General features: G+C 41.0%; 1 protein-coding gene and 1 non-coding gene across 3 annotated transcripts in view; one reads left to right on the top strand and one right to left on the bottom strand.

Moving 5' to 3' along the window:
* Positions 1-481: 481 nt before the first annotated feature.
* LOC106562961 (noelin) overlaps positions 482-25277 on the top strand; it is a 72697-nt gene continuing 47901 nt past the window's right edge. The window contains exon 1 of one of the 2 annotated variants that reach the window (XM_014128096.2): positions 482-587. In XM_014128096.2, the coding sequence (XP_013983571.1) occupies positions 522-587 (66 nt within the window). In that variant the 5' untranslated portion in view covers positions 482-521. Of the gene's footprint in view, positions 588-7314; positions 7787-25277 lie in introns of those variants that run through there. The other variant, XM_014128095.2, reaches the window with a different exon arrangement.
* trnaa-ugc (transfer RNA alanine (anticodon UGC)) lies at positions 9501-9576 on the bottom strand. Its single transcript has one exon. It is a non-coding gene; the product is annotated as a tRNA-Ala (tRNA).

Below are 25277 nucleotides of genomic sequence, written 5' to 3'. Positions count from 1 at the left end.
CTGAGAGTAAATGCCTTTGTTTCATTTTGAGTGTGACCACAACACTAACAGCTCATAAAAAAACCACATAAACATCCCTATAATCAACAGCTTTATCCTCTGCCTAAGTGGCTTCGCTATGCTATCATTCCCCCCAATGTCCTTTATGTGTGAAAATTAAACTATCAAAGTACACAGAAAAATAGAGACAAGCCAAAAACAAAGACATAACCCTTTAATTTCCCCTGTCCCTTCCCTTCCCTTCTTCCTTCTTTACTTCTTCCTCTCTCTCAGGAGAGTCTGGAGCCCAACTGAAATGAGAATAATTAGCGGACTCATTAGTACTTAGTCATATGATGCTGCCTGCCCCCCTTCCCCTCTGGGCCTTCCGTCGGGTCCCGCTGTTCAATCAGACTTTTATGGAGCTCTCTCTCTCGCTCTCCCTTTGTCTCTGTCTGTCACACACACTCTCTGTCTCTCTTTCCCCCCTCCTCTCTCTCTCTCTCTCTTTGCCAGCCCCGGATTGATCGTGACCCAAAGCAATGGGCTGCATCAGAGGCTGCACAGCAGCCAATTTGAATGAATGGAACATCTCAGTCATAAAAGGGGTGAGAATCATATTTTTTATATCTGCCGCTGTGTCTACATGGAGGGGGCTGATAAGCGCTGAGAGGTGGTGATGATGGCTGGGGAGTGTAATGGCCGACTGCCTGGAGAAAGGGACGTGAATTCTATCAGGACAAAAATGTCACAGACTAAAACTCTCCCTCTGTCTTTCACTCTTAATTGTCTCGCTCTCTCTCCGTGACTCCAGCTCTGTCTCCAAGTTAATACAGAATGTAATGTATCTATCCTTCTGTCTCTCCCCCTCTATCTCTCCCGCTCACCCTTTACTCACATTCTTCTCTTCTCATTCTCTCTCTCACGCTCTCTCTTTCTCACTCTATTAGCTCAATAGGAAAGGATAAGAGGAGTGACAGAGAAAATTGTATGCATTCATTAAAGTCCCAGTGCAGTCAAAAGGGAGAATTTCCTTAGAATTGTATATATTTACACAGTGTGAGGTTGGAATAATACTGTGAAATTGTGAACGTTATGATCATGCACTTTTAGTGTAAGATCTGTTTGAAAAGACAGCTTGAAATTTCAGCCTGTTTGGTGGGATGGAGTTTTGGCCTTGCATGGTGACATCACCCTGCAGTAAATTAGTTAATAGACCAATAAGAAAGAGTTCAAACCTATCTATCAACAACAGCAAATGTTCAGTTTTCCACTCCCTACTCAGATTACTCCCAGACAGTCCTAGCAAAATTCTTGCTTGAAAAATTGCCCTTTGCTAAGAAGCAAATTTTGTTTGTTTTCAATTGAAATTGTAAAAATAATCACAGTAAGGTACTTAGAAATTATATTAGATTCAGATCAAAATGTCTGCATTGGACCTCTAGAGTAATTGAATTGGCCAATTATCAACCCAGAAAGAATTTGAAACCGTTAACATTTTTTGAGAAAAATGTCCTCCTGTGTACCAGTCAAAAGTTTGGACACACCTACTTTTCCTAAGGTTTTTCTTTATTTGTAAAATGTTCTACATTGTATAATAACAGTGAAGACAACAACACTATGAAATAACACATATGGAATCATGTAGTAAACAAAAAGGTGTTAAACCAATCAAAATATATTTGAGATTTGAGATTCTTCAAAGTAGCCACCCTTTGCCTTAATGACAGCTTTGCAAACTATTGTCATTCTCTCAACCAGCTTCATAATACTTGGAATGCATTTCAATTAACAGGTGTGCCTTGATAAAAGTTACTTTGTTGAATTTCTTTCTTAATGCGATTGAGCCAATCAGTTGTGCTGTGATAAGGTAGGGGTGGTATACAGAAGATAGCCATATTTGGTAAAAGACCAAGTCCCTTTTATGGCAAGAACATGTTCAAATAAGCAAAGAGAAACGACAGTCCATCATTACTTTAAGACATGACGGTCAGTAAATCCGGAAAATTTCAAGAACTTTGAAAGTTTCTTCAAGTGCGCTGGAAAAACCATCAAGTGCAATGATGAAACTGGCTTTCGTGAGGACCGACACAGAAAAGGAAGACCCAGATTTACATCTGCTGCAGTGGATAAGTACATTAGCGTTAAATGCACCTCTGAAATTGCAGCCCAAATAAACGCTTCAGAGTTCAAGTAACAGACATATCTAAACATCAACTGTTCAGAGGAGACTGCGTGAATCAGGCCTTCATGATCGAATTGCTGCAAAGAAACCACTACTAAAGGACACCAATAAGAAGAAGATACTTGCTTGGGCCAAGAAACACGAGCAATGGGCAGTTGGGAATCTGTCCTTTGGTCTGATGAGTCCAAATTTGCGATTTTTGGTTCCAACTGCCGTGTCTTCGTGAGACACAGAGTAGGTGAACGGATGATCTCTACCCGTGTGGTTACCACCATGAAGCATGGAGGAGGTGTGATGGTGTGGGGGTGCTTTACCTGGTGAAACTGTCAGTGATTTATTTAGAATTCAAGGCACACTTAACCTGTTTTTCAACAGGACAATGACCCAACACACCTCCAGGCTGTGTGAGGGCTTTTTGACCAAGAAAGAGAGTGATGGAGTGCTGCATCAGATGACCTGGCCTCCACAATCACCTGACCTCAACCCAATTGAGATGGTTTGAGATGAGTTGGACTGCAGAGTGAAGGAAAGCCAGCCAACAATGCTCAGCATATGTGGGAACTCCTTCAAGACTGTTCGAAAAGCATTCCAGGTGAAGATGGTTGAGAGAATGCCACAAGTGTGCAAAGCTGTCAAGGCAAAGGGTGGCTACTTTGAAGAATCTAAAATTTAAAAAAATTGATTTGTTTAACACTTTTTTGGTTACTATATGATTCCATATGTGTTATTTCATAGTTTTGATGTCTTCACTATTATACAATGTAGAAAATAGTAAAAATAAAGAAAACCCTGGAATGAGAAGGTGTCTCCAAACTTTTGACTGTTACTGTATATCAGTATGTAAAATGATTAAGATAATACAAAATGCATGCATAAATGTTCCCATATATAGACTGAGTACGGAAAACATTAAGACCTGCTCTTTCCATTCCATAACCTGACCAGGTGAATCCAGGTGAAAGCAGTGATCCCTTATTGATGCCACTTGTTAAATCCACTTCAATCAGTGTAGATAAAGGAGAAGAGACACGTTAAAGAAGTATTTTTAGGTCTTGAGACAATTGAGACATGGATTGTGTATGTGTGCCATTCAGAGGGTGAATGGGCAAGACAACAGACTTAAGTGCCTTTGAACGGGGTATGGTAGTAGGTGACGCAATGGTTTGTGTCCTACAACGCTGCTGGATTTTTCACGCTCGACAGTTTCCTGTTTCTGTCAAAAATGGTCCACCACCCAAAGGACATCCAGCCAACTTGACACAACTGTGGGACAGCGTCCCTGTAGAACGCTTTTTGACACCTTGTAAATTCAATGCCCCGTGTTAAAACATTCTCACAGCTAGAGTACCTTTGTAGCGATGTACGCTGCGAGTCGGGAAGCAAGTTCAGGGAGTGAAAACACTTAATAAATAAATGAACCAACCACGTAACACAACCAGCGCACCGACATGATACAGATACAATGACCACTGGTGAAGGAGCCAAATGGAGTGGCAATTATAGGGCAGGTAATCAAGGTGATGGAGTCCAGGTGAGTGTCATAATGCGCAATTAAGCGTTACGAGGGTGACAGGTGTGTGCCATGACGAGCAGACTGGTGACCTAGAGGCCGGAGAGGGAGCACACGTGATAACCTTTTTAAATTCATCAGATTACTCAAACTCCTGATGTTAAAGTTTAAACACTGAGGTAAACATTAACGCTCATGCACAATTTAAAAGAAAGAAAAAATACAATAAGAAAACTTATTCAGAATCAGAAGGGCTCTATGTAGAACCCTTCTTGCCTTCCAAACAATCATCAAAGAACACTTTCTTCCAAAAACGGTTCTTAGGATGAAAAAGGTTCTAGGTTGAACTCTTTGCCTAACAAAGAACCCTTGTCTTCCAAAAAGGGTTCTTTAGATGACAACGGTTCTTGGTAGAACCCTATCCCTCCGCAAAGAACCCTTTTGGAAACCTTATTTCTAAGAGTGCACTGTAGGCCACAACGTGGTGATATATTATATATTATAATGGAGGCTCCATAAAATGTGTTTAGACTAGGCATATTGTATTACTCTTTTCAAGACTGAGAGTAGAGCAGCTCAACCACTCTAAACAGACAGTGTGTTCATCCCAAATGGCACCCTATTCACTATATAGAGCATTACTTTTGACAACAGCAATATGGGCCCAGGTCAAAAGTAGTGCACTCTATAGGAAATAGGGTGCCATTTGGGACTTAGGCGGTAATGCTCTGCTGGTTCTGAACAACAATAGCTTTTAGGCTACATGCAGTCAAGCTTTTTCCCATTAACCTCTCAGCTAATTTGAGGGCACCTACTGTAGCTAGCTTTTCCTTTCAAAAGCCCACCCGTATAAAAAACTATTTTGTACACAAAGCAATAGAGGGTAAAAGTGTAATAGGATGTTTACCCGACTTCACTATCTTAAGGAAAAACAGTTAGTAAAACTAACAACTAGTAGACTATGCAGCATGTTCTTCACATTACATTACCCCACAGTATCTCTCTGGATTCATTCCAAGTGGCACCCTATTCCCTATACTGCACTACTTCTGACCAGAGCCGTAGGCAGGCTCTGGTCAGATGAAGTGCACTATAAAGGGAATAGGGTGCCATTCGGGACATGCACTATGTACTTCATTGGCTCAGTCCTTTGTAGCCAGAGTAGATGTAAGTGAACACATTTAGCCAGCTATAGCTAGCTGGGTCCCTCTGTAAGCTGTTTAACAAATTAAGGCGTGTGTGTCTGATGCTACATGCCTTTAAGCTGTTAGTGTATGATACAATTCCATCGAGATGCAGGCAGCCTGGCGGCCATGGAATCGCATCAAAGACTTCTCGGGCAAGCAATTGACAGAGGAATTACTTTTGGTCTGCATCTGAGAGAAAAGAGGCCATTACTGAGGCACACAATGAAATGAGCGCGGCACAGAGGGAGAATGCTAAATAGACCACTAAAGTGACAAAGCACATAGGCTTACACACAGCGGCCCAGCACTGTGGGCTACTGCCTACACAAACAAGACCCCCTGCGCACTAATATACCCAATCCAAATAGTTAGATTCTCTCCATGCATAATATTGTAGGATAGAAACTCAGTTACACACACTTACTTACCTGTGGCTCGCCCCCCCACACACATACACACACCCCCCACACACACATACCCCCTTTAGACACACACATACACACACAGACACACCACCAACATATTTTCACTTTAGTTTGAGGGAGGACATAAGCCAGCTTACAGTGACAGTCTATAAAAGTCTATAAAGCCCTCTTCAAGCTGACACACAGCACTTGAACACATTGTACATCACATGTGGCTAAGAGAGGAAGGCATTCAGATGAAAAGTGTTGAACTGCACTTTCAATTCCAACTACGGTTGCAGTCAATTTCATGAACTGCGATATCCCTAGCGTGCAGTTGGGTAAAGCAAATCAAGAACCGGCTGTAGTTGCAGCCTACCACACAGTACGAACACTGTTAAAACGAAGTGCTTCGTAACACCAAAACAAGTAGCAACTGAGCTATCACCAATGTGAAGGAGCCGAAACCTTAACTTTGCTGGAGTATTGAAACACATTATCCTGAGATGTTTTGAAACATTACTTGGTGGGTTTTGACACCACTTAATCAAGTGTTCTGCAACACCTATTTTGGTGTTTCGAGTTCGGTTAGATACTTTCTCTTTTGGTGTTGTATTGAAGAGCTGTTGTATTGAACACGGCGATGTTTAACAGTGAGAACGGCAGAATGGTGAACTTACTAAATGAAATGAGAGTTTGACTGTGTGATAATAGGTTGCTTCTTGTGTAGCTTCTAAACATTATTATGGTGTTTCAAATCCTGTCTAGTACATAATTGGACCACTTCTTTTGGAGTATTTTAATGTTTAACATTGATTTATGTATCTGATCATTTGCCAGTTTAACCCATTTTGTCAGGCACAGTTGAGCACAGTTCTCGATCCCCCAGGAGTAGCTGCAGGTTTTCCAGAAACATTGCAGGAAACGGTATTAGCCTCCAACATTACAAGCTAGAAATGTGGGAATGGGTCGTCTCATCACTGAACTTCATTTTGCCTGACGGTTTTTAAATCTGTTCATCATGAGCAATTACACCTCATGGCACAACAAGCTGCTTAATACTAATATAGAGGTATACCTTTCTTTCTTCAAACATGCATACCACATTGTGTAAAATAATAATGAAGTCTGAACCTTTTGAATTACCTACAGTCCTCTAAAAACAGAGCCACAGGGCAAGAGAGGAAGTGCAAGGAGATTAAAAACACGAGACTTCCAATGAGTTCAATAACTTAATTTTCTCTATCTTTGGTTATCCTCATAAAATATAGTTACAATTAGAATTCCACAACAAACATTTCTTCATAGACCCTTATCATGAATCAATATTTAAGGTGTAACCCATTTGCATTTCTCAGTCTCACACAGTCTGCTAAAAATATATTTATGTTTGTTTTGATGCAGCATTTTACATACACTGAAACGCAAAGTGTTTTCAAACACTCTCTTAAAAACACTAATATTCAGATTGAAGAACCACTTCGGGTGTTTCAGAATAATGCTATTCCATTTTTAAAACACTTTCTGTGCATCGTAACACTTACATTGGGTTTACATTCAAACACCTTCCAAAAACGAGATCTCAGCACTACTTTTCATGGTTTCATGCAACACAAACAACATTACATAATCCCAGTGTTTTGAGTCTTTCTATTTTTACAGTGAAGCCACTGTTACTGCCAGTGTTGCTTGATCAATTTCTCAATTTAGAAACCAACACACGATTTCAGCCTTACAGACTATGATCATGTATTATTTCAATATCAATGAACAGAGGTGTATGTGAAATGAATACCATTATTTTGGAATATGAGCCAAATCAAAGAAGAAACTCCCAATGGACTAAATAGGCTATCTAGAACACAGACAGGCCAGCTTTAGTTTAATAAACCTGTGACAAATAAATTAAATACTAGAATTGAGGGACATGTTTTCTTAATAATAAAAATCATCAAATATTAGGCCTTCTCCCATATCTCTCGTGCGCTCCCTGTTTGAATTTCCCACGCTCTGGCATGTCATTTCCTGGTTCAACACCGTGGACAGCTCCGCCGTCTCTCACATTTTTTCACCAATCGCTATTCTTGAGGCTCGAGGCAGGAGAGCAAAGTTTTGGCAAAATCTGAGTAACCGGTGCAGCTTTCCGTAAACCTACGTCTTCCTTCGCAAATGTTTATCAGAACCCGTAGTGGCGATTAGAGGACGAAAGGGAGGACGAAAGAGGGAGAGCAGAAACACGGAGACCGAGAGGAGCCGAGATTTTTTTTTTAAATATGCGAAGAGACTGTGATTCCGCACAGATTTATCGCTTTCTACTATTTGATTGCTGAGTGATAAACAGGCGGCGAGCGACCTCAGCGCTACGAGGGAGCGGAGAGGACTGCCGTGCGGGGGACGCAAAGGAACCGATCTGCATGTGAGAGCATTGGTACGTTCCACACACCGGAGGCAAGAGATGCAGCCCTCGAGCAAGATCCTGAGTCTTATCGTCCTCGTCTTGATGGGCACAGAACTCACCCAAGTAGGTTTGAACACACGCCATTTTCCCCTCTGTATTAGAGCTACAACGTGGCGGGCGGTTAATTGGTCCGATAAAAGATTAAGAGGCTACCCAGTGCCTGCTCGCTAGACAGAGCTCCGGTAAATCAGACAGTTTCCGCACTTAAACAGATTAAAGGGTGGGATTACATGGCGATGATGTGGATACATTGTGCTACACGGGCGCAGATAGCGCCAGAAGCGCCCAATGAATGTCACACAGCCTGACCCTACTGGGGCTCTCCGTCTAACGCGCAGGGATACAGAGATATACAAAACGCACAAATGTGTGTCAATATACAATATACAAATATATTACAAACGTATAAATAATGAGCAAATGTAATAAATGAATGACAAATATATCCATCCAAATAATCAATGTGCGGGTTAGGGTTATGTCAGAATGTTTTTAATTCCAAATCGAATCGTTGTGCTTTGTCTGCTAGATGTATCGTTATTCTGGATGTGTCGTTTGTTTTGAATAAATAACAGTCAAAGATGATTGCATATCAAGTAGCACAGCTCGTCCTTTGAAGATGCCCAAACGAGCAGTAAGAATTTGACTTCTGAGAGGAATAGGGAGGTCTTCATTCTAACCAACGAAGTACATTTTATTTGTCTGGTATAAACCATTATACAACATATTGATCCAATCACCAAAAATGTATCCAAGGCTGTAATGCAGGAGTTGACAATGTGATGGAAGAATGTTGTCAAGTGTTGTTCTCTGTCTGAACCACCCACACAGCACTTCTGGGAGATGCTTATGGTGGTGCTGTCCATGGTGCTGATGGTTGGTTTATTGTTGTGAGGAAGTTGCCTTTAACTCACATTGTGCACATTTTACTCTATAATTTAAAGTAAATTCCCACATTTTTAGCACACATTTTTACATAAAGGGTTACACAGGTATTCAAGCAATTATTTATGTTTCCCAAAATTACACGTGTGTCTGTTCATTCCCAGAGACCTACACACAAAAAAATTATGGTTATAAATAGTACCAGATTGCGGTTCTTTGGCTTGTAAGTATAGTGGAACCCTTTTTGGTGCTATATAGAACATTTCTTTTCAAGGTTCTATAAAGAACCATGCTCATGAGGTTCTAAATGGAACCCCTATGATGCTATAAAACACCCTTTCCTAAGGTTCTATAAAGAACCATTAAAAAGGTTCTTTATAGAACCAAAAAAAGGGCTCCACTATGGTTACAATCCTTTTTGGGGCTATATATAACACTTTTTTATGGTTATTTTTACAACCTTTATAAATAACTGTTTATTTTATGGAGAAGGGTTCTATAAATAACCTATATCAATCTGAAAGGTTCTGTGTAGATCCTTTTGAAGAACCACACTTTTCTTGTCTTTCTGGTAAGCCCTATTATATTGCTATAAATCCATAGGTGTTAGAAGATTAATTGAATCACGTTAGCTACCTCTGGAACAGCTGGGGGTCCATGAGGAGAGAATTGAGAAACTCTGAGTGATTGAGTCAACCATTTTCAATTGACGCAAGGCCATGCAAAATCTTTCACAAGATATGCCACTGCCCATAATCATATAGCAGAGCATAACACAACACATTTTTACATTACATTTTAGTCATTTAGCAGACGCTCTTATCCAGAGCGACTTACAGTAGCGAAGGCATACATTTCATACTTTTTCATACATTTTTTTTTTCTTCCGTACTGGTCCCGCGTGGGAATCGAACCCACAACCCTGGCGTTGCAAACACCATGCTCTACCAACTGAGCCACACGGGACCATTAGATAGACTGGAATGACACTCTCACTCACGGTTGCACAAAAAGAGCCCCAAAATATCTTAATGAGCCACCTCCCCTACATTTTAAGTATCACTAAAAGAGCAAAGAACCCTTATGTGAACTGTAAAGAACCATTGAAGAGCTCAAAGGGTTCTTGAGTCATTATGGTTCCACATAGAACCAGCACACTTCCCAAAAAACTCTTGAGGAACCCTCATATTTTTTTACCTATCTCCCTAAGCATGAACAAGTTGACAACTGGTTAAAACCTCGAGGATACAATCCCGATAACGGGATTGGATGGACAACAACCAGTGAGATAGCACGGCGCGATATTCAAAACAAAATAATCTCAAAATTAAAATTCAAGTATTATACGGCATTTTAAAGATACTCTACTCGTTAATCCAATCACATTGTCCGATTTCAAAAAGGCTTTACGGTGAAAGCAAAACATTAGATTATTTTAGCATAGCACCTCAGCAAAAAAAAAAAAAAGCAATTTTCCAAGCACGATAGCCATCACAAAACCAGATATACAGCTAAAATTAAGCACTAACCTTTGACAATTTTCATCAGATGACACTCCTAGGACATCATGTTAGACAATACATGCATTTTTTGTTCGATCAAGTTTATATTTATATCCAAAAACCCAATTTTTACATTGGCGCGTGACGTTCAGAAAATGTTTTCTCCCCATAACCGCCGGTGAATAGGCACATTTAATTTACAGAAGAACTCATAAACGTTGAAAAAATGTATAAAATTTATTTAAAGAATTAGAGATAATCTACTCCTTTATGCAACCACTTTGTCAGATTTCAAAATAACGTTACGGAAAAAGCACATTGTTCAATATTCTGAGTACAGAACTTAGCCTTCAATGCTAAGCTATACAGTTAGCCTACAACCACGGCGTCGACAAATCTCTAACAATATGTTCGAAATATTTACTTACCTTTGCTGATCTTCGGCGGAATGCACTCGGATCGGCACCCACTTCCACAAGAAATGTTCATTTGTTCTGCAAAGTCCATCATTTATGACAAATACGTCCGTTTTGTTGACCCATCCAGAACACTTTACAATGCCATGTGGCATGGACGCAAATCCATAGACGAAATGTTCAAAGTTCCATTACCGTTTGTAGAAACACATCAAACGATGTTTACAATCAATCCTTTAGGGTATTTTTTAACGTAAAATTGCGATCATTTTACAACCGGGCAATAGCTATTCATCCCAGAAGAAAAATATAAAAACGATGAAGTCACGTGCACACGCATCTTAAGACACCTCTCCTCAGACTGGCCAATGATTGACTGAGCCAAAATGATCTGCCCGGTAACAGCTGACGGTTGAAACCAGTTCTTAAAGATTGTTGACAGCCAATGGAAGAGTTAGGAGGTGCAACGTAAATCCTATGTCACTGTAGTTTTTCAAGGGATTCAAAACAAAAAATGTCATATTTCTCCCACTTCCTGATTCAATTTTTCTCTGTTTTTTTCTGCCTGCCTTATGAGTTCTGTTATACTCACAGACACCATTCAAACAGTTTTAGAAACTTCAGAGTGTTTTCTATTCAAATCTACTAATAATATGCATATTCTATTTTCTGGGCCAGAGTAGTAACCTGTTTAAATTGGGTACGTTTTTCATCCGGACGTGAAAATACTGCCCTCTAGCCCCTTGAGGTTATTAACAAGCAGAATGGACATTAGTTGAACATAATAATCCTGTCAACATGAATACATTATGTGGACATCTATTTGGCAATGCATAAACATAGACCACACAATATTCTACCAAATTTGAACCTACATTTTAATTAAAATTCAACCACAGGCCTCAACATTTAATTCATTTCAGATTGGATTAATGTTAGGGACAGATCGGAATTTACTAGGGCGGGACTGGTCTACCTCAAGGTGTCATAAAAAAAGCACCCCCCTCCACAAAGTAAAACATATTTTCACTTGACCCTCCCGTTGTACTATAAAACATATTGAACACCCTCCCCCCTCATAGAATTACCTCAAAATAATGTGTTTACTGCCACAAATAACAATAACTGTAGGGATCCTGTGTTTATAAACATGGATATCGACTTTGCCACTTCAGCATGCTTTTGTGGTACAGCTGATTCCACGGAGGGCTACGGGCCAGAAGGTTGAGGTTTCGCTGACCACCACAGACGAGTTAACTCTCCCTGCCTCAGTGATTACACTACGATCAGAGTTGGCTGCAGACACAATCAGCTAGGGGGAAATCACATTTCATTCAACATTTTGATGCAATATTTCTAATTATATAAAATGTATGCAACATATTTTCAACCAACAGGTTTCTGTGCTAATGCACCTCACAACTAATAAACAAAGCATACCGACATTGGGCAATTCAATATCATGGTTTGCATTTTCAACACCACAATAAATAGATTATGTCAATCTCGACAAACAGAAAATACATCCCTACCTTCTAGGCTTACCCAGTATCAAATCCTTGGCTTGACAATGTCCGAATGTCATTCAACTTTTCTGTTTTCTGTATTAGATCTCTCTTTCCATTCATCAACCAGCTGCTGCACAGTTTGGACTGATTGATTTTATTTGTCAGTTAACATAACATATATACAGTTGAAGTCGGAAGTTTACATACACTTAGGTTGGAGTCATTAAAACTCGTTTTTCAACCACTCCACAAATGTATTGTTAACAAACTACAGTTTTGGCAAGTCGGTTAGGACATCTACTTTGTGCACGACACAAGTAATTTTTCCAACAATTGTTTACAGACAGATTATTTCACTTATAATTCACTGTATCACAATTCCAGTGACTCAGAAGTTTAAATACACTAAGTTGACTGTGCCTTTAAACAGCTTGGAAAATTTCAGAAAATGATGTCATGGCTTTAGAAGCGTCTGATAGGGTAATTGACATAATTTGAGTCAATTGGAGGTGTACCTGTGGATGTATTTCAAGGCCTACCTTCAAACTCAGTGCCTCTTTGCTTGATATCATGGGAAAATCAAAAGAAATCAACCAAGACCTCAGAAGAAAGAATTGTTGACCTCGACAAGTTTGGTTCATCCTTGGGAGCAATTTCCAAACACCTGAAGGTACCACGTTCATCTGTACAAACAATAGTACGCAAGTATAAACACCTAGGGACCACGCAGCCGTCATACCGCTCAGGAAGGAGACGTGTTCTGTCTCCTAGAGATGAACGTAGTTTGGTGCGAAAAGTGCAAATCAATCCCAGAACAACAGCAAACGACCTTGTGAAGATGCTGGAGGAAACAGGTACAAAAGTATCTATATCCACAGTAAAATGAGTCCTATATCGACACTTTTTTGGTTACTACATGATTTCATATATGTTATTTCATCATTTTGATGTATTCACTATTATTCTACAATGTAGAAAATATTACAAATAAAGAAAAACCTTGGAATGAGTAGGTGTGTCCAAACTTTTGACTGTTACTGTATAAGTAAAAATGTTGATAAATACTTTGAGGGAAAATATACTTGATACGATTTTGATATGTTGTTGGCTCACCTAGCTATCTTAAGATGAATGCACTAATTGTAAACCACTCTGGATATGAGCGTCTGGTAAATGACTGAAATGTCAATTTTTATGTAAAAATTGCAGAGCCTGCTGAGTATTATTCTAATGAGCTCTGCCCTGAAACAAGGCCATTAATAGTACCCAGTGTGCTTTGTTGTTGATTTTGGTATGTTCATTTTCACATATACATTTACATTTTGGTCATTTAGCAGACACTCCTATCCAGAGTGACTTGCTCAACTAAGGTAGTTAAACAACAACATATCACAGTTATAACATGAAAAACATTTTTGTAACCGTTACTTGCAAATTTATTTTTGTATTTGAGTATGTATTTTAATTAAATACATTAGAGAAAACAAGTGTTTTGTAGTTTATTTTGATACACGGATCACTGTATTTTCTGTCTGAATTGTGTCCTGTTTTGCATCACACACATGCCCCCAAAAAAAAAAAAAATGTTCTTCAAAGTTTCTTTGGGAAGGGTGATGGTTCTATGTGGGGACCATAATACCTCAAATAACCCTTTGAGATCTTCAATGGTTATTTACAGTTCACAAAAGGGTTCTTTGCTCTTTTAGTGATAATTGAAATGTAGGGGAGGTGGCTCATTAAGATATTTTGCTGTGTGGTATGTGCACAGCTCTTTTTGTGCAACCGTGAATTAGGTCATTCCAGTTCATCCAATGTGTTGTGTTATGCAATTGTATATTATGTCTATGGCTAGTGATAGGGTTGTGTGAAACACTCATGTATGGGCTTCTGTCAATTGAGAATGGTTGTTTAAATGTATTTCTTTACGCTCTCCTCGGGGACCCCAAGCTGTTCCAGAGTTAGCTCTCTTGATTCAGCTTGTCAATTAACACAATAACACCTATGGAATTTTAACAATATGAGATGGCTGACCAGAATAAAAAAAACATGTATGGTTCTTCAAAAGGATTTACAGAGAACTTTTCAGGTTGAGAAATGTCAATAAGTACCACCTTGTAACCAACATCAGAGAAGGCGTGTTTGGAGAGGGGCATGGTTTATATAGCTAGGAGCTACTCTGCTGGTGCCAACATTTGACTGTAGTGTCTCTGCAAATAGTGCATAATTAAAAGTTTACCCAGTTCATCTATATAAAAGATACGTATAGGTTTCCCCTTTCATCTGTGTCTGGTGTTCGCTAGTTACTGGCTAGCTAGGTCTTCAGCCAGCATGGAACAAACGTGGGGAGGGCTGTTCAAAACTCTGATGCAGTTGTCAAGTCAACACATCAATCAGTGTTGCTGTGATAACATCACAAGAGACATGCCAAATGGGATATACAGTGCCTTTGAGAAGTATTCAGACCCCTTGACTCTTTTCCCAATGATGTTATATTACAGCCTTATTCTGAAATTGATTGAATCTCAACTTAATACCCAATATTAACAAAGCAAAAACAGGTTTAGACATTGTTGGCAATTTATTAAAAATACAAAACTGAAATATCACATTTACATAAGTATTCAGACTTTTTACTCAGTACTTTGTTGAAGTACCTTTGGCAGTGATTAAAGCATCAAGTCTTCTGGGTATGACACTACAAGCTTGGCACACCTGTATTTGGGGAGTTTCTCCCATTCTCTGCAGGCACTGTCAGGTCGGTTGGGGAGCGTTGCTGCACAGGTTTTTTCAGGTCTCTCCAGAGATGTTTAATCGGATTCAAGTCTGGGCTCTGGCTGGGCCACTCAAGGACATTCAGAGACTTGTCCGGAAGTCAATCCTGCGCTGTCTTGGCTGTGTGCTTAGGGTGATTGTCCTGTTGGAAGGTGAACCTTCGCCCCAGTCTGAGGTCCTGAGCGCTCTGGAGCAGGTTTTCATCATGGATCTCTCTGTACTTGGTTCCGTAAATTTTTTCCTCGATCCTGTCTAGTCGCCCAGTCCCTGCTGCTGAAAAACATCCCCACATAATGATGCTTTCACCACTGTGCTTCACCGTAGGGATGGTGCCAGGTTTCCTCCATACGTAACGCTTGTCATTCATTGTTTTCATCAGACCAGAAAATCTTGTTTCTCATGGTCTGAGAGTCTTTAGGTGCCTTTTGGCAACCTCTAAGCGGGATGTCATGTGCCTTTCACTGAGGAGTGGCTTCCATCTGGTTACTGTACCATAAAGGCCTGATTGGTGGAGTGCTGCAGAGATCCTTGTCCTTCTGGAAGGTTCTCCCATCTCCACAGAGGAACTGTCTTTTCAAACTTCCTGGTAATTAGCATTGAGATAAAAATCACTTTTTCTCTAATTTTGAGCATTGATATCCAAAACAAATATTATGGGTGATATTTTAGTCACTCTAAAGGCTATTTTACGTGGGAATCAGTCCTCAACTGGCAGCTTCATTAAATAGTACCAGCAAAACACCAGTCTCAACGTCAACAGTGAAGAGGCGACTCCGGGATGCTGGCCTTCTAGGCAAAGTTGCAAAGAAAAAGCCATATCTCAGACTGGCCAATAAAAAGAAAAGATAGGCAAAAGAACACAGACACTGGACAGAGGAACTCTGCCTAGAAGGCCAGCATCCCGGAGTTGCCTCTTCACTGTTGACGCTGAGACTGGTGTTTTGCGGGTACTATTTAATGAAGCTGCCAGTTGAGGACTTGTGAGGCGTCTGTTTCTCAAACTAGACACTCTAATGTACTTGTCCTCTTGCTCAGTTGTGCACCGGAGCCTCCCACTCCCCTTTCTATTCTGGTTAGAGACAGTTTGCGCTGTTCTGTGAAGGGAGTAGTATACAGTGTTGTACGAGATCTTCAGTTTCTTGGCAATTTCTCACATGGAATAGCCTTAATTTCTCAGAACAAGAATGGACTGATGAGTTTCAGAAGAAAGTTCTTTGTTTCTAGCCATTTTGAGCCTGTAATTGAACCCACAAATGCTGATGCTCCAGATACTCAACTAGTCTAAAGAAGGCCAGTTTTATTGCTTCTTTAATTATAACCACAGTTTCCAGCTGTGCTAACATAATTGCAAAAGGGTTTTCTAATGATCAATTAGCCTTTTAAAATTATAAACTTGGATTAGCTAACACAATGTGCTATTGGAACACAGTAGTGATGGTTGCTGATAATGGACCTCTGTACGCCTATGTAGATATTCCACCAAAAAATCTGCCATTTCCAGCTACAATAGTCATTTACAACATTAACAATGTCTACGCTGTATTTCTGATCAATCTGATGTTATTTTAATGGTCAGAAAACTGTGCTTTTGAACATTAGTGTAGCTGTTGCCAGAGAATCGACTGTTCATTTCTTTACCATAAGCCACCTCCATTTTAGAGAATTTGGCAGTACATGCAATCGGCCTCACAACTAATTGTTTTTATAATTATTTTCTCTCTGACAAAAATCTTCCTTCGGCCAAATGTAGTTGCGTACTCCTCCCCTAGAGCACTACATATCCAATAGTTCCTTTATGAAGATGTACTCAGAGCATAGCTAGTATGTGGGCAGTATGTATTCCAGAATTCCTTAATTTTTTTTTTTTTAGAATAGATAGTGAGGGCAGTATTTGTTGTTGTTGGTTCAGGTTTTCCGTCATGCAGTGAAAGGCCAGCTGTTCACCTGGCAGTTCCCTCAAGGCTTTAGGCCCACTACATCTCCCTGCATGGCAGTTTTAGACCCCTCTCCCTGCCTGCCCTCTCACAGAGACCTGAAAAGCAGCTGCTGCTGTTACAGTAATATAACAACCCTCTGTAACACTCAAGGATTCAGGCCCACCTCTCCCTCCAGCTTTATGAAGTGATATACAAAGAAACACAGCGAGCATGGGCCCGTGAGTTCTTCTGCATAAATATAGAAATAGAGTTGGATAAATGTAGATAAACTTGCATTTTTTTTGCAAGGACTTATACAGGATACTAGCCTCAACATCAAAACCTTCATTCCAATTTTTGTATTTATTATGGATCCCCATTAGCTGCTGGCAGCAGTAATTCTTCCTGGGGTCCAGCAAAATTAAGGCAGTTTATACCATTTTTAAAAACATTACAATACATTCACAGATTTTACAACACACTGTGTGACCTTAGGCCCCTATTCCACCACATCTACAGTTCTAAATCCATGTGTATGTGTGTATAGTGTGTATGTTATCGTGTGTGTGTATGCATGTGTCTGTGCCTATGCTTGTGTTGCTTCACAGTACCCGCTGTTCCGTAATGTGTTTTTTATCTGTTTTTTAAAATATAAATGTACTGTTTGCATCAGTTACTTGATGTGGAATAGAGTTCCATGTAGTCATGGCACTATGTAGGACTGTGCGCCTCCCATAGTCTCCTCTGGACTTGGGTACTGTGAAGAGACCTCTTGTGGCATGTCTTGTGGGGTATGCATGGGTGTCCGAGCTGTGTGCCAGTAGTTCAAACAGACAGCTCGGTGCATTCAACATGTCTGACACATGTGCTCCCACTCCGGCCTCTAGGTCACCAGGCTGCTCATTGTGGCGCACACCTGTCACCAGCGTTACGCGCATAATGACACTCACCTGGACTCCATCACCTCCTTGATTACCTGCCCTTTATATGTCACTCCCTTTGGTTTCTTCCCCAGTCGTCATTATTCCTGTTTCATGTTGGTGCGCTGTTTGTGTGTCTTGTTTTGTTCATTTATTTATTAATTAAATGTATTCACTCCCTGAGCTTGCTTCCCGACTCTCAGTGTACATCGTTACAATGTCAATACCTCTCATAAATACAAGTAGTGATGAAGTCAATCTCTCCTCCACTTTGAGACAGGTGAGATTGACATGCATCTTATTAATATTAGCTCTCTGTATACATCCAAGGGCCAGCCGTGCTGCCCTGTTCTTTTTTTTGTAGCAGCTGTCCACACGACTGAACAGTAGTCAAGGTGGTACAAAACTAGGGCTTGTAGGACCTACCTTGTTGATAGTGTTGTTAAGATGGCATAGTGTGGCATATTTATTATGGACAGATTTCTCCCCATCTTAGCTACTGTTGTATCAATACGCTTTGACCATGACAGTTTACAATCCAGGCTACTCCAAGCAGTTTAGTCATCTCAACTTGCTCAATTTCCACATTATTTATTACAAGATTTAGTTGAGCTTCAGGGTTTAGTGAATGATTTGTCCCAAATACAATGCTTTTAGTTTTAGAAATAATTAGGGCTAACAAATTCCTTGCCACCTACTCTGAAACTAACTGCAGCTCTTTGTTAAGTGTTGCAGTCATTTCAGTCGCTGTGGTAGCTTATGTGTATAGTGTTGAGTCATCATAGAGTCATACATAGACACTCCGGCTTTACTCTAAGTCAGTGGCATGTCGTTAGTAAAGATTGAAAAAAGCAAGGGGCCTAAACAGCTACCCTGGGGAATTTCTGATTCTACTTGGATTATGTTTGAGAGGATCCATTAAAGAATACCCTCTGTGTTCTGTTAGACAAGTAACTCTTTATCCACATTATAGTAGGGGTTGTAAAGCCATAACACATGTTTTTCCAGCAGCTGACAATGATCAATAATGTCAAAATCTGCACTGAAGTCTAACAAGACAGCCCCCACAATCATTTTATCATCAATTTCTCTCAGCCAATCATCAGTCATTTGTGTAATTGCTGTGCTTGTTGAATGTCCTTCCCTATAAGCGTGCTGAAAGTCTGTTGTCAATTTGGGTACTGTGAAATAGCATTTTACAGAAGTTTACTATGGGTTGGTAACAGGCTGATTGGCCAGCTATTTGAGCCAGTAAAGGGGGCTTTACTATTCTTGGGTAGCGGAATGACTTTAGTTTCCCTCCAGGTCTGAGGGCACACACTTTCTAGTAGGCTTAAATTGAAGATGTGGCAAATAGGAGTGGCAATATCGTCTGCTATTGTCCTCAGTAATTTTCCATCCAGATTGTCAGACCCCGGTGGCTTGTCATTTTTTTTACATTTTAGCCATTTAGCAGACGCTCTTATCCAGAGCGACTTACAAATTGGTGCATTCACCTATAATATCCAGTGGAACAACCACTTTACAATAGTGCATCTAAATCTTTTAAGGGGGGGGGTTCGAAGGATTACCTTATCCTAACCCAGGTATTCCTTGAAGAGGTGGGGTTTCAGGTGTCTCCGGAAGGTGGTGATTGACTCCGCTGTCCTGGCGTCGTGAGGGAGCTTGTTCCACCATTGGGGTGCCAGAGCAGCGAACAGTTTTGACTGGGCTGAGCGGGAACTGTGCTTCCTCAGAGGTAGGGAGGCGAGCAGGCCAGAGGTGGATGAACGGAGTGCCCTTGTTTGGGTGTAGGGCCTGATCAGAGCCTGAAGGTACGGAGGTGCCGTTCCCCTAACAGCTCCGTAGGCAAGCACCATGGTCTTGTAGCGGATGCGAGCTTCGACTGGAAGCCAGTGGAGAGAGCGGAGGAGCGGGGTGGCGTGAGAGAACTTGGGAAGGTTGAACACCAGACGGGCTGCGGCGTTCTGGATGAGTTGTAGGGGTTTAATGGCACAGGCAGGGAGCCCAGCCAACAGCGAGTTGCAGTAATCCAGACGGGGATTGTCATTGTTGATAGACAACAATATTTTTTTCCTCTTCCACACTGACTTTGCGGAATTCAAAATTACAACGCTTGTCTTTCATAATTTGGTCCAATATACTTGGATAACTTGGATTAGTGTCAGCGTTTGTTGAAATTCACAATTCCATACCTAAAACCTTGATTTTGGACAAAATTACCTGAATGGACTATTACTACCAAGTACTATCAAGGAAAAATACTTCTAACAAGCCAAGACCTGCAGAAGAAACACAACGGAACCTGGAAATACCATCCAACACAAAATTGCGTGAGTAATGTTCAGACTGAACCTACTTTCTGAAGCCAAAAAGTAAAAGACAATCTCGAGGTAATTTTGTTATATGAAGCTTAATAAATAAGGCTACTAATCTGCTAGGAAATAATCTGACTGAAATTAGCACTGAAGTGTGAAGTGAGAGGAGTGAAAACTCAAAAAATGCAGGAGAGTTTCACAGCCTCTCCCCACCCAAATGCAGAGGCCTTTGAAGCCCTCTCCATCTGTGCAGAGAAAATATCCTCCTCAGAATCCCCAAAATACAACAGCCACAGGACAACTTTGTTTGGACGTTGTAAAGCACCATTCGCCAAAAACTGACAAGATAAAGCTAGCTAACGGCCTCGTTTTCCATGTGGAAAAGATGGACAGAGACATACTAGCTACGTTAGCTGGGATTTTCTACAAGGAATCTGCCTCCTGAAAATAGCTTCTCCCAAGTGGGTCTGACACCTACTCCCATTGCCTGCTGCACTGCTGCTTGGATTCCACCTGGCGATCTGTTCACCGTTTGCCCTGGCATGTCTCCCCTTATCTGGTATAGGTACCCCCGCCACACTCCCCCCTCTCTCCCGAGCTTTCTCTTGCCTCCAGCACACATGCACTGTTGAGGCAAGTGACTCTGAACTTACAACGGCTAGCCCAAAGTTATATTTTTCTCTTGTGCCTTATGCTATTTGCCTCATGACGCCTGCATGCTTTGTTGACTATGAACTTGCTTGTTTACCCAACCATGGGAAAGTCTGTTTTTTTTAAACACTCGGGACTCTGACTCTCTACTGGTTACACGGACTCTTGGCCTCCCATCCTATTCTAACCACCTCTTGCTGGCTTTGTATTCATGTTACCTGATGAAATTGCTGTACAATATGATCTTGTATGATATCATTCAAATGTTATAAATCAGCACTGCAGAGCTCTCCCTGTCCTCTGCCATTCCCTGATTGTATTACTATTGATTATATCTGGAAATGTGCAAGTACACACTGGCCCATCTACTGTTGCTAGTCCCAATTCTGATTTGTGCTCTGATATCTGCTTCACTGATTTCTGCTCACGTAAAAGCCTGGGATTTCTGTACGTTAACACCAGAAGCTTATTACCTACAATGTATCAATTGAAAGTGTGGGTTCACAACTCCATTCCAGATGTGTTGGCCATTACTGAGACGTGGTTAAGAAAGAGTGCTTTGAACACTGATGTTAACCTTTTTCGGCAAGACAGATCTTCCAAAGGTGGTGGAGTGGCAATCTTTACCAAGGAACACTTTCAGTGCTCGGTTGTCTCCACCAAGTCTGTTCCCAAACAATTTTATCTGCTGGATTTACACATTAAACTTTCAAATAACTCTTTGTTGACTGTTGCTGGGTGTTATCGGCCACCATCAGTACCAGCCTGTACCCTAAATGCCCTAAACTCTCTCCTGCTCCCTTACAATAAGTCTTAATTTGTCCTGCTAGGTGACCTAAACTGGGACATGTTTAAACCACCTGACCAAGTCCTAAAGCAATGGGGCTCTCTAAATCTTCCTCAGATTATAACCCATCCCACACACTATGACTCCAAACACCAAGAAAAGGCTACTCTCCTTGATCTTATCCTTACAAATAATCCTGATAGGTATCAGTCTGGTGTTTTCTGTAATGACCTTAGTGATCACTGTTTTACAGCCTGTGTTCGTAATGGCTGCTCAGTGAAACGACCTGTACTGACTTGTCATAGACGCTTGCTAAAAAAGCTTAATGAGCAAGCCTTCCTTCATGATCTGGCCTCTGTAAATTGGTATAGAATCAGCTTGATCCCCTCTGTCGAAGACGCTTGGCCCTTCTTTTTTGATATTTTTTGTGGTAACAAATACACGCTCATAAGCTAAATGAGAATTAAAAACAGGTTCAGCCCCTGGTTCGACCGTGATCTGGCAGAGTTACTCCACCTCAAGAATTTCATTTGGCGAAAGGCTCGGCACACGGCATTCAGGCTGACTTGCTCTCGTTCAGGCAAATTAGAAATAAGTACACTCAGGCTATCCGGAAGGCCAAAGTTAGTTACTTTAAGGAGCAGCTCTCTCTCTGTGGGTCTAACCCCAAGAAGTTCTAGAAAACGATTACAGACCTGGAGAATAAACCCTCCTCATCACAGCTGCCCATGTCACTTAACGTTGATGATGTGGTTGCTGCTGACAAGGAGCACATGGCTGAGCTCTTTAATCACCACTTCATTAAGTCAGGATTCCTATTTGACAATGCCATGTCTCCTTGCCTGTCCAACATTTCCTCATCTCTCACCCCTTCTAATGTGACTATGCTCCTCCGTCTTTTTCCCCTGCCCCACTACAAAGTATCTCCCTCTAGGCGGTTTCTGAGTCCGGGGTACTAAAGGAGCTCCTTAAACTTGACCCCCAATAAACATCTGGTTCAGATGGTTTAGACCCTTTCTTCTTTAAGGTTACTGCCCATATAATCGTCAAGACTGTCTTTGACCTTTTTAACCGGTCCCTCCTCTGTGGGGAGGTTCCCATTGCTTGGAAGGCAGCCACGGTGCGTCTTTTATTTAAAGTGGGATATCAAACTGATCCTAACTGTTATAGGCCAATTCATTTTTTGCCCTGTTTATCAAAAGTGTTGGAAAAACTTGTCAATAATCAACTTACTGGCTTTCTTGATGTCTATAGTATTCTCTCGGGTATGCAGTCTGGTTTCCGCTCAGGTTATGGATGTGTCACTGCAACCTTAAAGGTCCTAAATGATGTCACCATTGCCCTTGATTTTAAGCAATATTGTGCTGCTATTTTTATTGACTTGGCCAAAGCTTTTGATATGGTAGACCATTCCTTTCTTGTGGGCTGGCTAATGAGTATTGGTGTCTCTGAGGGGTCTTTGGCCTGGTTTGCTAACTACCTTTCTCAAAGAGTGCAGTGTATAACGTCAGAGCATCTGCTGTCTCAGCCACTGCCTGTCACCAAGGGAGTACCCCAATGCTCAATCCTAGGCCCCACACTGTTCACAATTTACAAAAACAACAGAGCTCAAGCAGTAGGAGGCTCTCTCATCTATTTATGTGTAGATGATACAGTCTTATACTCAGCTGGCACCTCTCCAGATATTGTGTTGTACGCAATAAAACAACGTTTTCTTAGTGTCCAACAAGCTTTCTCTGCCCTTAACCTTGTCTTGAACACCTCCAAAACAAAGGTCATGTGGTTTGGAAAGAAGAATGCCCCTAATCACACCCCCCACCAGTGTGATTACTACCTCTGAAGTTTTAGAGCTTGAGGTACGGTATGGTACGGACGGTACACTGTCCTTCTCTCAGAACATATCAAAGCTGCAGGCAAAGATTAAATCTAGACTTGGTTTCCTCTATCGTAATCGCTCCTCTTTCACCATAGCGACTGGAACGAGCTGCAAAAAACACTCAAACTGGACCGTTTTGTCTCCATCTCTTCATTCAAAGACTCAATCATGGACACTCTTACTGAGAGTTGTGGCTGCTTCGTGTGATGTATTGTTGTCTCTACCTTCTTGCCCTTTGTGCTGTTGTCTGTGTCCAATAATGCTTGTACCATGTTTTGTGCTGCTGCCATGTTGTGTTGCTACCAATGTGTTTTCATGTGTTTCTGCCATGCTATATTGTTGTCTTACGTCTCTCTTTATGTAGTGTTTTGGTGTCTCTCTTGTCGTGATGTGTGTTTTGTCCCATATATATATATATATATATATATTTTTTTACATCACGGCCCCTGTCCCCGCAGGAGGCCTTTTGCATTCTGATAGGCCATCATTGTAAATAACAATTTGTTCTTAACAGACTTGCCTAGTTAAATAAAGGTTAAATATAAATAAATACAAATTCTTACAGAGGCTTGGAGTGTCAGATAAGCGCAGTTTGCACATTTGAGATTTTTCTGTTGTTTCCACTGCACCTGAAAGCTCAGTCAAGCACAGTATTTGAATCCAGGTATGCTGCTGTAACAGTAATATAACAGCCCTCTGTAACTTTCAAGGTTTCAGGTCCACTCTATCTCCACCTCTCCCTCCACCTCTCTCTTCCTGCATTCTTACAAAGGCCTGATGTGCAGACCTAGGTTCGAATACCATTTAAAAAAATGTCTAAATACTATTTGAAATAATTTAAAATACTTTATCTGTGCTTGATTGAACTTTTCTGGCTTAACTGACCAATATAGTAGTCCCAAAACTGTAAACCCACATTTGGCACTCTATGCAGGCTAGATCAAAATATATTTTTCATGTTTTAAATTGTTATTTGAACCCAGGTATGCTGCTGTTACAGTAATATACCAGCCCTCTCCTCTATAAACCTAAAGTTTTCAGGCCTACAATTCCATGCTACATATCACACACCTACAATCTGCATCAAAGTGCAAACCTCTACATATCGTCACACGCCTACAAACAAATACAAACCCACACACAGTTACAGGCTAACTCAGAGCGATATGTAACATACTCCCACTAATGTAAACACATGCAGACTCCCTCATAGATCAAATTAAATGTATATATGAGGCCCTTTTTACATCAGCAGATGTCACAAAGTGCTTATACAGAAACTCATTCTAAAACCCCAAACAGCACCGCACCTAAGGGCGCAGCAGATTTTATACATGTGATCACTCCCTAGTGGTATGATCACCTACGTAAATGTATGTATACAGCAATATTTTGAGGTTACCTTATAAGGTGACCTAGTACAGTAGCTTCTCTGAATTCATTAGCATTGTCCACTGTCATACAAGATCAAAATGTCAAAACCAGACAGTGGTTACTTCTTTTTATCTAGTTTCGGTCTGACTCAGACCTAGCCTGCCTGCAAGCACACTCTTGCAACAGCTAGGGCTTAACCACAAAGACTAAAATAGATGGCTTGTGGAATGTATAGTGGTAGAGTTTTTAGGCACATAGCAACCGTATCTATTATAAGGCCTGCAGAAAAACATATGAATCTTAAGGTCCCCTTAATCAATAATGGGGAGGGTCTTTGGGACCCTAACCCCTTCAAGAGGAACCAGGTTCTGGGAGGGGGGGTCAGTCCTCTTCTGGCTGTTCCGGGTGGAGACTATAAGAGCACAGGGCCATTATGGCCAGATTGTTCTTCAAGATGTTCATACATTCATAGATGACCAGCAGGGTCAAATAATAATCACAGTGGTTATAGGATGTGCAACAGATTAGCACCTCAGGAGTAAATGTCAGTTGGCTTTTCATAGTCGAGCATTCAGAGGTCGAGACAGTAGGTGCAGGGGAGAGAGAGATCGAGAGAGGGAGGGAGAGTA

The sequence above is a fragment of the Salmo salar genome, chromosome ssa11 (assembly GCF_905237065.1).
Source record: "Salmo salar chromosome ssa11, Ssal_v3.1, whole genome shotgun sequence".
NCBI lineage: Eukaryota > Metazoa > Chordata > Actinopteri > Salmoniformes > Salmonidae > Salmo > Salmo salar.
The sequence above is the reverse complement of the archived record's forward strand: the minus strand, read 5'-3'. Positions and strand labels throughout refer to the sequence as shown.